The 13,406-nt window shown below is 35.8% G+C and overlaps 1 protein-coding gene across 1 annotated transcript in view; it reads right to left on the bottom strand.

Annotated features, from left to right (window-relative positions):
• Nucleotides 1–242: 242 nt before the first annotated feature.
• Nucleotides 243–13,406, bottom strand: part of TMEM209 (transmembrane protein 209) — a 32,062-nt gene continuing 18,898 nt past the window's right edge. The window contains exons 10-15 of the mRNA XM_008705877.2: nt 11,312–11,437; nt 8,447–8,544; nt 7,112–7,226; nt 6,921–7,018; nt 5,792–5,865; nt 243–1,995 (exon numbers count right to left, since the gene is read on the bottom strand). Coding sequence (XP_008704099.1) covers nt 1,941–1,995; nt 5,792–5,865; nt 6,921–7,018; nt 7,112–7,226; nt 8,447–8,544; nt 11,312–11,437 — 566 coding nt within the window. The 3' untranslated portion in view covers nt 243–1,940. The remainder of the gene's footprint in view (nt 1,996–5,791; nt 5,866–6,920; nt 7,019–7,111; nt 7,227–8,446; nt 8,545–11,311; nt 11,438–13,406) is intronic.

Here is a 13,406-nt window from a genome sequence, read left to right as displayed (position 1 = left end):
GTAAAGTGTTCATGTATCAGTTTGAGAAAGCCGAGCAACATAGCAGTGTTACATCTCAGCGGGAACTAAATTATAAACACCTAGGTAAGCTCCCAAAACAAATTTGGCTGAAGAAAAGGCTGATATTCATAGAGGGGAAAAAAAAAGGATAAATGATACAGTGAACATAATATAAAAGATCGGTGGATCTGATCCCACAAGGATGAGTCAAGCAATGAAAAAAAAAAAACTTGTGAAAAATATCCTATAAATAACATTTAATTAGAGAAAAGTAGATATTTACTCATTTTAACGCAAAGACCAAAAAAACCCCACAATTTACCATATTTATGCAGTGCACTGTCTTCTTGAAGTGTGAATTCCAACTAATTCATCAAAGTATTTTTAATAAAGGCTACATTAAAATATAAGCTGGCTCAAACATGTGTGAAGACCGGTCAGTATCAGAAAGCTACCTAGACTACAGTAACCCCCCCACTAGACTCACAGTCGGCAAACAAAACAGCTTTTTTTTTTTTTTTTTTTAGTGTGGCTCTCTAGTCTTTTCACATGTATATTTCCTGTATATGGTATTTTCTTGACAGTCACTTATAAAATAAAATATTATAGCTTTGAATTTTTGGACTAAACACTGCCTAACTTAAGTCCTATAAAAAAAAAACTTTTTGTCTTATGTGTTAAATTTTTTCTCCTTATTCCCTTTAATAAAGATGCAACTGAGTAGTTTAACGGAATAACAACCGCTCTCCCATGACAGCTTCAATAACTTTTGAAATAGTACTTAGATTTTGACATGTTCTTATATTTAACATGTTTAATTGATATTTTCTTCTAAAATATCACAGCAAACATATTTAACATACATCAAAAGCAGTTAAGAGAAACTTGCTTTCCTTTGGACATAAGACCTTTATAAAACAGGAACAACTTTTTGAAAAACGGAATTTACAAATGATTAAAAATGGGCTGCATATCCAGGCCCAACAGGCAGTTACTCAGAAGATACTGGTCTTAGCCGTTTTCAGGTTTACATAATGTGACAGAAATATCTCTATCTATAGTCTCTAATAATATGTCAAACCAGAAAACAAATGCAACTGCTAGCTTTAGAGATACTGTAAACAGACACAGAAGAAAACAGAGTCAAGCAAAACCTACAAACTTAGTCACTTCTTACTCTCCAGATATTCGGAACATATCTAAAAATTTTAAACAGATATTATATGATCTTAGAGAACTCTTAAAATAATACAACATCATGGAATAGTCAGATTGAGTTATTAAAACCAAAGCAGCCATTTCTTGTTGTCTTCAGCCTTTTAACCTAAGACCCAAATAGTTTAACTCTATCAGTTAACATTTAATCCAAGAGTTGACTTTTTTAAATGCCAATACTGTTAAACCTCTTTCAATAATACTTAAAAATACACGTAGACTAATACATTACTGAGATTAAATATGGGCCATGGGCTGACCTGTAGAACAGCGGCTAGGTATAGAGATAAAAAAAGCTGAATTAGCAATTGCCTTGTTTCTTTTCAAGTACTTACACCAAATAATGCAACTGAAAAAACAATTTTTGGGAAAAATTAGGTGGATGATTCTTATTTGTAGGTTACAATGAAAAAGGACTCAAATTTCTTAATGAAGGGGAAATTGCACTGTTTTGGGTCAACAAATATCTGAAGGGTTGCGGTTTTATAGGCAACTGAAACATCTGAAAGGTAATAAAAAAGTAAAAGTAATGTCTCTTGGTGTAGAAGATTTAGGACGTACTTTTACAAGGAAGTTTCGTAATAGCTAATTTTTCGTTAAATCTAAAGAGTCTGTAACGCACACATATGTATCTTATTTCAAAATCGGCAGTGACTCAGAGATGCTTAGATTCAACTTCTGGTTCAATCAAATAAAAGTCCAAATGTCTGGAGTTAAATGACCCACTACTCGCCAAAAATCCACAAAACATTCACACCGGACAGACCAAGATTAACTCGCCTATAAAAAGAAAAAAAAAAAAGGTTTTAGTGGAATTGATTGCCAAGCATTTAAGGTCTTTTTTCAAATAACGAAAACAAGAGCCTTGACAAGGAACACAATATTTAATCAATGACATTTAATGCTATTCTGTAATGAGTTATGGTACATATGGTTTCTCAGGTGAACCCTAGTAATAGTAATTGCTTTCTTAACTGTGCTTAAAACCCAAATTTAGAACAAATGGATTTATGGGGTGTGGAAAATTAATTTTTCGGTTGATCTCTACAACTATTACACCAGATAGAGTTAACTGAATAATTTTAGCAAGTAAGATTAAAGTAAAAGTATCAATTAAAATTTTAAAATAAAGGATACAGAGATGCTAGGCCTCTTAGAGAATGTTACCTATTCAACTTGAATTAGGGATTTACTAATTATTATGGATGCTTTAGTGAATTTGTATATGGGGATTACTGATTTAGCTTAAACTAAACCCTACTGTATATATAACAAAAAGAAAAATCTACTTCTACTCCACAGAGTACCATAGCACATTCAAAGTATAAAGGGAAGAGAGGGCTATAAGCTAAATGACTCATCTAACAAAATAAGAAATAAACCTCCAATGTCTCAAACTGAAGAATCAAGAGAGCTACATGCCTCTATTACGTGGAACCACGAGAGTAGTATTTGAAGAAAAGGCTAAATGAGTTTCAGGTGGTCGCCTTCAGTGGGCTTGGGGAACACAGGGAACTGCTCATTTCTGTCAGGAACTTCTAGCATTACAGAACTTTTAAAATTATGAGTAGTTGTTAATTTTGATTAAAAAAATTTTAAAATATATATACGACAAAAATGCCCTTCAAAAGAAGGTAACTTCTATATTAACTGGTTTTCCCATTTCTTTGAGGAACTTCTTCACCAAAACTGTAAATGATAGGGGCACCCGGCTGGCTCAGTCAGTGGAGCGTGTGACTCTTGATCTCAGGGTTGTGAGTTTGAGCCCCACGCTGGGCGTAGAGATTGATTAAAAAAAATAAAATCTTAAAAAGAAAACCTGTGCAAATGATAAATCTCAATTTGATAGAAAGGAATGTTTTGATTTTGGCTTGTTTGTATGTAAGGCTAAGCATCTTTTCATGTTTATTAGTCAGTTAAGCAACACTTCTGTGAAAGTCTTTTCCGTCTACGACCATTTTCGGTTTTTCTTTTCTAATGAATTTATTATTTTTTAAAAATATTTTATTCATTCATTTGAGACAGAGAGCGAGAGCACAAGCAGGGGGAGCGGCAGAGGGATAGAGAGAAGCAGGCTCCCTGTTGAGCAGGGAGCCCAATGTGGGGCTCAATCCCAGGACCCAAGCATCCCACATAAAATGATTCTTAACAGAAACATGAAAAAAGAAAAGTATATGTGAGTGTATAGGGTGAAAAAAATGGATTGTAATCCTATGCCTCCTAACATATTTTAATAATAAACTTACATTTTTTTTTTTAAAGATTTTATTTATTTGACAGAGAGAGAGGCAGCGAGAGAGGGAACACAAGCAGGGGGAGTGGGAGAGGGAGAAGCAGGCTTCCCGCTGAGCGGCTTGATCCCAGAATGCTGGGATCATGACCTGAGCTGAAGGCAGACACTCAACCATCTGAGCCACCCAAGCGCTCCTCTAATGAATTTATATGTGCTCTTTATATATGATGGATATCAGCCTGGATTTGCTATATGTGTTCCAACCATAATATTTTGTCTCCGTTTGTCATTGAGCTTTAAGCTTTATTTATGGTTTTTTGCTAACAGAACACTTAAATTACTGTGCAGTCAATTCTGTCTAGATTTTTTTTTTCCCTTTTGGAAGTAAAACATTCATCTCATTCCAGTAACTGCACAAATATCTGGCATTGAATTGATAATGTATTTGGATCAATCTGCTGTTTTATGGGCATGATTCCAAATGGACTATATTTGAGCTACTTGCTTATTTCCTTTAAGTTATAGGATAGTAGTTTTTACCCATTTGATTGTTTTAGAATGTATTAAAAAGGTTGATCAATCATATTTAAAAAGTTAATTTCAAAGCTTCTTTTCCCTTGGTTAAGAGAAGACCCTCAAATAAATAAAACACGTATTAGTTTTAGTCTAAAGTGTTTCTTTCCCACTGTAAGTTGCTCATTAAGAGAAGGTAAGCACTTCAAGAATTTTATCAGTTCTTTTTGGCCTCTGGTAAGTTATTACCCCACTAAGGTTTTTGTTTGTTTGTTTTTGTTTTTTAAGATTTATTGGTCTGAGAGAGACTAAGAAAGAGAGAGAGCAGGGGGAGGGGCAGAGGGAACCTTCAAGCAGACTCCCTGCTGACCATGCAGCCCGATCCCACATCCCCGAGATCGTGAACTGAGCAGAAACCAAGAGTCGGATGCTCAACTGACTGAGACACCCAGCACCCTCCCTAATAAGTACTTTTAGTTTATTTCATTTTAATTAAGTTCTACACCCAACGTGGGGCTTGAACTCACGACCCTGAGATGAGAAGTCATACACGGGACGCCTGGGTGGCTCAGTTGGTTAAGTGCCTGCTTTCGGCTCAGGTCAAGATCCCAGGGTCCTGGGATCAAGTCCTGCATCAGGCTCCTTGCTCAGCAGGGAGTCTGCTTCTCCCTCTGCCTGCTGTTCCCCCTGCTTGTGCTCCTTTCTCTATCTCTGACAAGTAAGTAAATAAAATCTTAAAAAAAAAAAAAAAAAAAAAGGGTCACACGCTCTACTGACTGAGCCAGCCTGGTGCCCCCATAATTTAAATTTTCTAACAAACACCTTAAAAATTTTATAAAAAGGAAAAAGAAATAGGTGAAATTAATCTTAGTAATATATTTCATTTAACCCAATATATCCAATGTATTAATTCAACATGTAGTCAATGTACAACATTATTAAAGAGATCTTTCACTTTTTTTTTTTTTGGTCTTCAAATTCTAGTCTATGTTTTACAAGTACAACACATCTCAATTCAGATTCGTCATGTTTCAAATGCTCAGTGCCACATGTGGCTGGTGGCTGGTCTACGAGACAATGCAGTTCTAGAACATGCCTAAAACAGGACAGCGAAGCAAAAGTGAAAACAGGCGTGCATATCAGAACCGGAGTGGACCCTAGATGTTTTCCACTCCACGCCTTTCCCTTCACATTTTCTTAACCTCAGGGTTTTAGACTCTCAGACCCTGCATTATCAGATTACCCCAGCTTTACCTGCAGTCCTGTTCCTTCAAAATTTTATGATACACTAAAATTTCAAATCACCAAAATGACCATACAATTCTGAATTTATTGTTAATAGCATGTGAGCTTCATTACTACATATTTAGAATAACAAAGTAAACAATTTCAACTGCTCATTTTTCCATCCCAGTTAACAATAATATGGAACAGGTACTGACTCAGTCTCTCTGGAAATATAAAACATTTTGCAGAAGGCTTTGTGTCTGATATGGGATGGCTTTTGTTTTGTTTTTAAATTTTAAAGTGGTCGGAGCCTGATACAGATCTCGGAGTTGCTCCTCTGAGGGACACAACTGTAAAGCCAATGATGTGGTCCAACGGCCTTTTCTCCAATAGGGAAATGCAGGTCGGTGAGGAAGGAAGGAAGGGACTTGCCCAAGAGAGAAGAATGGGTTAGTGACGGGGCTGGGCTTACACCAGAAGCCCGATCTCTTGTTCAGTCCACAGTCTTTTCAGTGTATGATGCTGCCTTCGGCAGAATCTTAACACAGGAAGAAAAACAGTAAATAAATTAAGTACTTGTGTTTTTAAAACATCAATACTTACCCAAGCATTCCTGACTCTTTGGTCTTTATGATGTAGAGGAACATTAACAATGTATGAAACATATTATTTCGGCCCTGGAATCAAGACAAAAAGACAGCAGGATTTAAACAAAGCCAAACAAAAAATTATGCAAACCAAACAAAAAGATAAGTGCAGATCCTATCAATTCACATTCTACTAACTCAGAATTCCGTGCAATTCAGACTTTCATTTGCATGGATTTGGACAGAAACTTCAATGGCCCAAACTATTAACACTTACAAAGTTGAAATGTTAAACTTGAAAAAAAGGAAATTAATATTCTCTCCTAGGAATTTGATGGAGAAGACAATTTATGATTACAGTCAACGTAAAACTTCTTAGTAAAGAAACTGGTAACTACAGTAAGTGCAAAGGTCATCAGCAGAACTGATGTTTGCAGTCAAGAGTAAAATACCTGAACAGAAACGTAAACTGGTACAATAATCTTTTGTAGAAAGTAGTTTGATAATGTATTTTAAAAGCCTTGAAAATATTCTGAAACCTAGAATTCCACTTTTGGACTTTAAACTAACGAAATTACCCAAAATGCAGACAGCTATATCCATAAAGATGAATACTCAGCAGTGTTCATGATAATGAAGAATTAGAACATCCAAAACGTCCAACGGTAGGGGGATGATTGAATAAATTAAGTTATAATCCTATGATAAACTTTTTTACAGCCATTAAAAAGTGTTTCTATGGAAGCCTTTTAATGGAACGGAAAATTATGGCTTTTTAAGGTAATTAAATTAAGAAGTTAATTTTTTAAAAGGAAATAAAATTATATAAATATGATTTCAACCCATAAAGTGGCACAGAGAAAGACCAAAATGAAATTTACCAAAGGCAATACACCAAAAATTTCACAACACCTGCCTTTAAGTAATGGAATAATGACTGATCTTTCTTCTTTTTCTTTATCCTTTCCCAAATTAAGCATATATTACTTTTAGAGTTTAAAAAACCCCGGGATATTCAAGAAACACATTTTCCCTAATTTAAAACGTTTACCTAATCCATAAACAAGAGACTCTAATTTAAAAAATATTATCAAAGCAAGTCATCCGTGACACACTGTAATAGCAATTTCTACATTTAGAAGTACCTTTGGAAGGTTGTAGACATGACGCTGGTAGATTAGCTCATAATGGGGAGGGTTGATAGCACTCTGATAAATGCAAAAAACATTCTCATTTGTCACATCTGTAAAGAAAATATGCTACATTAAAAAAACAAGCCAACCTCTCTATATATCTCATGTGAAAATCTCAACTCATTCTTTTAGGAAGTTTCTACCTGGTTTATTTGGTGTCTGAACAAAGTGCTGCGAAGTAAATGTTTTTCCGTCAGGGTACTTAGGGTGCGGAGGTAATCTGGAATCGAGGTAGGTGCAAAATACGTGCATGATGATCTGAAGATGAGGAAACAATTTTTCAAAATCAGCATTAAATCTATCATGGGTTTAGTCTTTGCTTATAATGACTCCAATTTTTAAATTTTTCCCTAAAGAGAGAACTAGCAAAAATGCTTTCAAATGATTACATTTATAAGATGAAATCCGTAAAATGAAAAGAGAAAAGACATTATCCCAGTTTTCTGTTAAGTGGATCACTCATACCCATATAGTTAACAGAAAACCGAGATAAAAATACACATACAGGGGCGCCTGGGTGGCGCAGTTGTTAAGCGTCTGCCTTCAGCTTAGGGTGTGATCCCAGCGTTCTGGGATCGAGACCCACATCAGGCTCCTCTGCTGGGAGCCTGCTTCTTCCTCTCACACTCCCCCTGCTTGTGTTCCCTCTCTCGCTGGCTGTCTCTCTCTCTGTCGAATAAATAAATAAAATCTTAAAAAAAAAAAATACACATACATTCTCAATTTCAGTATCAGCATTTGAAGCTTCATTTTTACATATAACAGTCATTATGAAAACAATAAAGAACATGATTCTGAAAAACTCTTAAATGCTCAAAAACATTATACTCTTTGATCTCATCAATCTTAATTCTAGGAATCTGTTTTAATTTTTTTATTTAGAGAGTGTGAGTGCGGGGAGCTGGGGTGGGGGGAGGAGAGGGAGAGAGAGCATTTTAAGCAGGCTCCACTCCCAGAATCTTACAGCTGATCTCACAACTCTGAAGAGATCATCACCTGAGCTGAAAGGAGTTAGAGGCTTAACCGACTGAGCCACCCAGGCTTCCCTAAGAATCTTTCTTAAAGCCATAATCCCAAATAAGAAAAAATAAGCATCATGATATTCCTTGCAATATTATTTAAAATAGAAACTAAATAATTCTCAAACTTCCAGCTCCAATATAGGAGAACAGATAATTGACAGTGTGTAATAATGAAAAAATACTTAAACACTGCAAAAATGAAAAAAATACAAAATTTTACATGGAGGATGATTACAACTATGACAAAACATTAAAAAACGGTGCATCTAAGTAAAGGGAAAAAAAGAAAAAAAATACACCAAAATAACAGTGGTTAAGATGCTGGTACAATTTAAAGTTTTTATCTCTACCTTGGTTTCTAAATTCTAATACTTATTTTTATAATGGAAAAATAAAAGTACATAAATCCAGTAACATGGAAAAATGTTAAACTGAAAAAAAAAAGTAGAGACTTACGGCAGAATCAGTGGGCAGGTCTGTATCCCATTTGCGTCCTTTGAAGTCTCCACCTCTATTCCATCGAAATGAACTCATACAGCCTCCCTGAGAAAGTTCTGGAGCAACAAAGATGAAATTTAAAAAGCCAAAAATAAATAAATAAATAAAGAAAGAAAGAAAGAAAGAAAGAAAAGAAAGAAAAGAAATAAAACAACGTAAGGTAATGTGTGAACCTACACTCTATTCTGGTTAGAAAAAAATGGTATGTAACATTCTTTGCACAATTGGGAAATCTATATAGAATACTTTATATGGGGGCGCCTGGGTGGCTCCAGTCATTAAGCGTCTGCCTTCAGCTCAGGGCGTGATCCCAGCGTTCTGGGATCGAGCCCCACATCAGGCTCCTCTGCTGGGAGCCTGCTTCTTCCTCTCCACTCCCCCTGCTTGTGTTTCCTCTCTCGCTGGCTGTCTCTCTGTCAAATAAATAAATAAAATCTTAAAAAAAAAAGAGAAGACTTTATATGTACTTTGCATACATGTGCGCGCGCACACACACACACACACACACACAGTTTTTTGGATATACAAATATCCTGCTATCTATCAGGTGATCTTGCCAAAAACTGCAACCTGAATTTACAGGAAATTCGGAGGACAGAGGATCACGTAAAATTACACCCCATGGGGATGTATTCGGTAAAAATCCATGGCAACTCTATAGGACAAACCACCCAGTTTTTTCAATAAGTAAGTTGCAGAGAAAAAAAAAAAAGGATGGACAGGAAATCTATAGCTTAAAAGGAACTTAATTTTTTTTTTTAAAGATTTTATTTATTTTTTTGAAAGAGAGAGAGCACAAGCAGGGGGAGTGGTGGGCAGAGGGAGAGCAGGCTCCCCATGGACTAGGGAGCCCGACATGGGACTCGATCCCAGAACTCTGAGATCATGACCTGTGCAGAAGGCAGACGCTTAACTGACTGAGCCACCCAGGTGCCCCTGAACTTAAATGCTTTATCAATCAGTCATACCATGTGGTTATATTTGAGTCCCAATTCAAATAATACCAGAAAAAGTAATTATACATTTTATGAGATGGTTGGAAATTCAAACATAAGTTACGTATTTCATGATATAAAGAAACTGTCAAAAAATATTAGGTGTGATAATTGTACTGAGGTTATGTTTTTAAAAGGCCTTATCTTTGAGACACATAGAGAGCTATATATAATACAGAAAGGAAGGAGAGAGATGGGGATACGGATAGGGCTTGGGATGCCCAGGGACTGAAGGCTGCAGGGACCAGGGGCTATGTACAAGAGGCTTCAGCATACTCTTGTGTCTAGTTTTATGAATATCTGAATTCTCCTTACAATAAAAAGTTTCTTAAAAGTCATGATAAATGATTACTCCTGAACCCCAGTCCAAACCTAGGGGAGAGAGGGGGCACCGTAATGTTTTCAAATTAAAATAGTGATAAATCTGAAGAGTGAAATACTTTTTTTCTTTTTAAAGATTTTATTTATTTATTCGACAGAGACAGAGACAGCCAGCGAGAGAGGGGGAGTGGGAGAGGAAGAAGCAGGGTCCTAGTGGAGGAGCCTGATGTGGGGCTTGATCCCAGAACGCCGGGATCACGCCCTGAGCCGAAGGCAGACGCTTAACCGCTGTGCCACCCAGGAGCCCCTGAAATACTATTTCTAAAACTCGTTTTAGTGATGAGAACATTTTACAGTTTATCCAAATAAAAGCAGGGAAGCATAAAGGGAGAGTGTGGGAATATCAGGGAGGCTAAGTTTCCTGATTCTCACATCAGTCTCCTCAGAAGATCACATTTCTCTCCGAATAATCGGACATAACAGAAATACAAAGAGGCGGGGCTATGGGATCCAGTGTTATGGGATCCAGCCCCACATCAGGCTCTTCCGCTATGAGCCTGCTTCTTCCTCTCCCACTCCCCCTGCCTGTGTTCCCTCTCTCTGTCTGTCTCTATCTCTGGCTGGCTGTCTCTATCTCTGTCGAATAAATAAATAAAATCTTAAAAAAAAAAAAAGAAATACAAAGAAGCAACATATTAAATATGAATTATATGAATTGAAAGAAAGAAGGATCAGCATGGTGACACTATAAAGAATGTCATAGTGGTATCCATTCTTGGTAGTTAAAGAGTAGAAAATGAGTCTGAAATATTTACTTGAGCCCATGTAGCTTGTATTTAAGTTTCCCTAGACAGAATAAAATTAACTAACATATTCAAGGCTAGCTACATCATTTTGACAATTTATTTATTTATTTATTTATTTGACAGAGAGAGAGAGAGAGGGAGAGAGAGAGCGGGAGGGAGAGCGCATGCACAAGCAAGGGGAGCAGCAGGCAGAGGAGAGGGAGAGGCAGGCTCCCCGAGGAGCAGGAAGCCCAACGTGGGGCTCGATCCAGAACCCTGGGATTATGAACTGAGCCAAAGGCAGATGCTTAACCAACTGAGCCACCGAGGTGCCCGCTTTTGACAATTCTTAAGCATATGAAATATAAAAACCAAAAGTTGTTCAAGTATAAGCCTTAATTGAGCCATAATTAAATATATATTTATAAAATAAAAGATACTTGGTAACGCTTGAAAAAAATTTTTTTCCTTGTTATTTTTTTTGAGAAAGAGTGCGAGTGAGTTGGAGGGGAGGGGCAGCAGAAGAGGGAGAGAGAGAATCTTAAGCAGGCTCCACCACTCATGCAGAGCCCAACGCAGGACTTGATCTCAATGACCGTGAGATCTTGACCTGAGCCGAAACCAAGAGTCACCATTGAGCCACCCAGACACCCATCCTTGTTACTTTTACTTAATAAAATCTCAAAGTAGTGATATTTTTTCCTCTTCAAATTACTAGTTACCTTTGATCCTTTCAAACAAGTATTCCTGATTTGGTGTAAGGTCTAGATACTGCACAATTGTATTCAAAGTTGGAATGAGAGGAGCTTTGACCAGGGCAGCTTGTTTTAGACTCGTAATACTAGCCTCTGTTAAAAATAAAACACACAGGACAAATTATTCTTCATGTGGGTCTCTAGAAGAACTTAAAATGCTCTTTCCTCAATAGAGGTTGAAGGAATAAATGAAAGCAATTAGTAGTTGAACAATTCGCATTATTTACTTTACTTACAACTTCTTTTTATCATTTCTGGCATGGTGGCCAGATTTATAAACACAGACACCACATGCACACACACACTCCAAAAGCAGCAGCCAAGTCCATTCTGACAAATCTATAAACAGCTAATATATAAAATATTTTTGTGGGGTACATGTAAAAATTTCAAAATCAGGTTAAGTTAAAAGTTGCCTGTTATGCCAGTGATAAGCGGAAACTTTATTTGACAGTGATTTCTCTTATCACGAAAGACAACTATACAAAGAAATTAATAAACCAACAGATATTTCCAGAATGTCTAACCTTACTTCTCAATGCTGGGAAAAAGGCATTCTTCTATGTGACGTGGTTGCTAGAGTATAAACTGATATAAGCTTTTAAAGGGTTACGTACATCAAAAGCCTTAATGTATTTATTCCTACTGAACTAACTCCACTTCTAAGAAATTATCCCTAAAAAATAATTACAAATGTACACAAAAATTTAGATAAAAGGATATTTACTCATAGCATTACTAATAACAGTAAAGGGCAAAAGCCCTACCTTTTAGATAATAAAGATCAGTTAAACACAACATATTACACAAACAAAAAGAAATGCCATCTAGCCACAAAAACAATACTGGAGAATATTTAACAAAATAGAAAAATTGGGGGGTAAAAGTAGGCAACAAAACAGTATGACCCCAATTTAATTAAAAATATGTACATACATGTACCATATTCCCTCAACTCCTGAATATATTTTAAAAACTTTAATGTTCTTAAACTATGGTGTAACATACAATTGAGAGACATATGTATATGCACTAACATATATACATATATTATATACACTAAAATATATATTGTATATACCAATACTATATATAAGTATGTAGCTATATATATTAATATATATATACTATGAAAACTATATGTATATACATACACACACGTACACACACTTACACAGCTATACAGATATAGTTAGTATTATAACCAAAAATAATAACTGGTTGTGACTTAAAATTGACAGTGATTTATCTCTGGAAGCAGAATTATGGGTAATATTCTTCTACGTGTACTTCTGTCTCTACTTTCCAGCCTTTCTACAATGAACATAATATATACTGCATTTGTACTCACAATCAATGTCGTTCTTTTTAAAAAGCACATCACACTGGTAAAATGTTGTGGAAAATACACATTTTAATAGCTTCCCCCCCGTCCCATTTTTATAGCTTTTAAAGAAAGCTCAACGACAACAGGCACAGGTTCAATAACATTACCAAGATCTAGAAAGTAACCATTCTGGACTTTGGAGTCAAAGAGCTCTGGCCTCAAATCTGTTCCGTGACACTGGGCAAGTTACCTAAGCTCTGTGTGTCTTGGCCTTACCCATAAATGGGACACTAACAGCTAGCTTTCAAGGTTAATATGAGAGTATGTAAATTACATATGAAACATTTGGATATTCAATGAATAGACACCTTTGGGATATACAATTCTACTCTTAGTCCAGAGAACAAAGACTGATTAGAAGACACCCAAAATAAGTAGAAATTACTAATGTGCAATCAAAAGCACTTAAGATTTTCAAGGAGAAATTTATTCCCTAATAAGAGGTGGTTGACTGTGACATTCCTTATTTATTTTGAAATCTAATTACTTAACACTAAATAAGTTATGGTATATATATATTTTAGGCAGATTGTATGGAACCTTAACAGTTTTATTTTTCTGTAGGTAAGAGAGTTGAAAATAGGTGATTTTAAATTAGCATTATTACACATTCTTTATGCTTTGTACAACTTTGGAATTAATATCTGATAAGGGACTTGTATCTAGAATATATAA

Source organism: Ursus maritimus, unplaced genomic scaffold (genome assembly GCF_017311325.1).
Source record: "Ursus maritimus isolate PB19 unplaced genomic scaffold, ASM1731132v1 scaffold_3, whole genome shotgun sequence".
NCBI lineage: Eukaryota > Metazoa > Chordata > Mammalia > Carnivora > Ursidae > Ursus > Ursus maritimus.
Note: the sequence above shows the minus strand (reverse complement) of the source record. Positions and strands in the feature narration are given on the sequence as shown.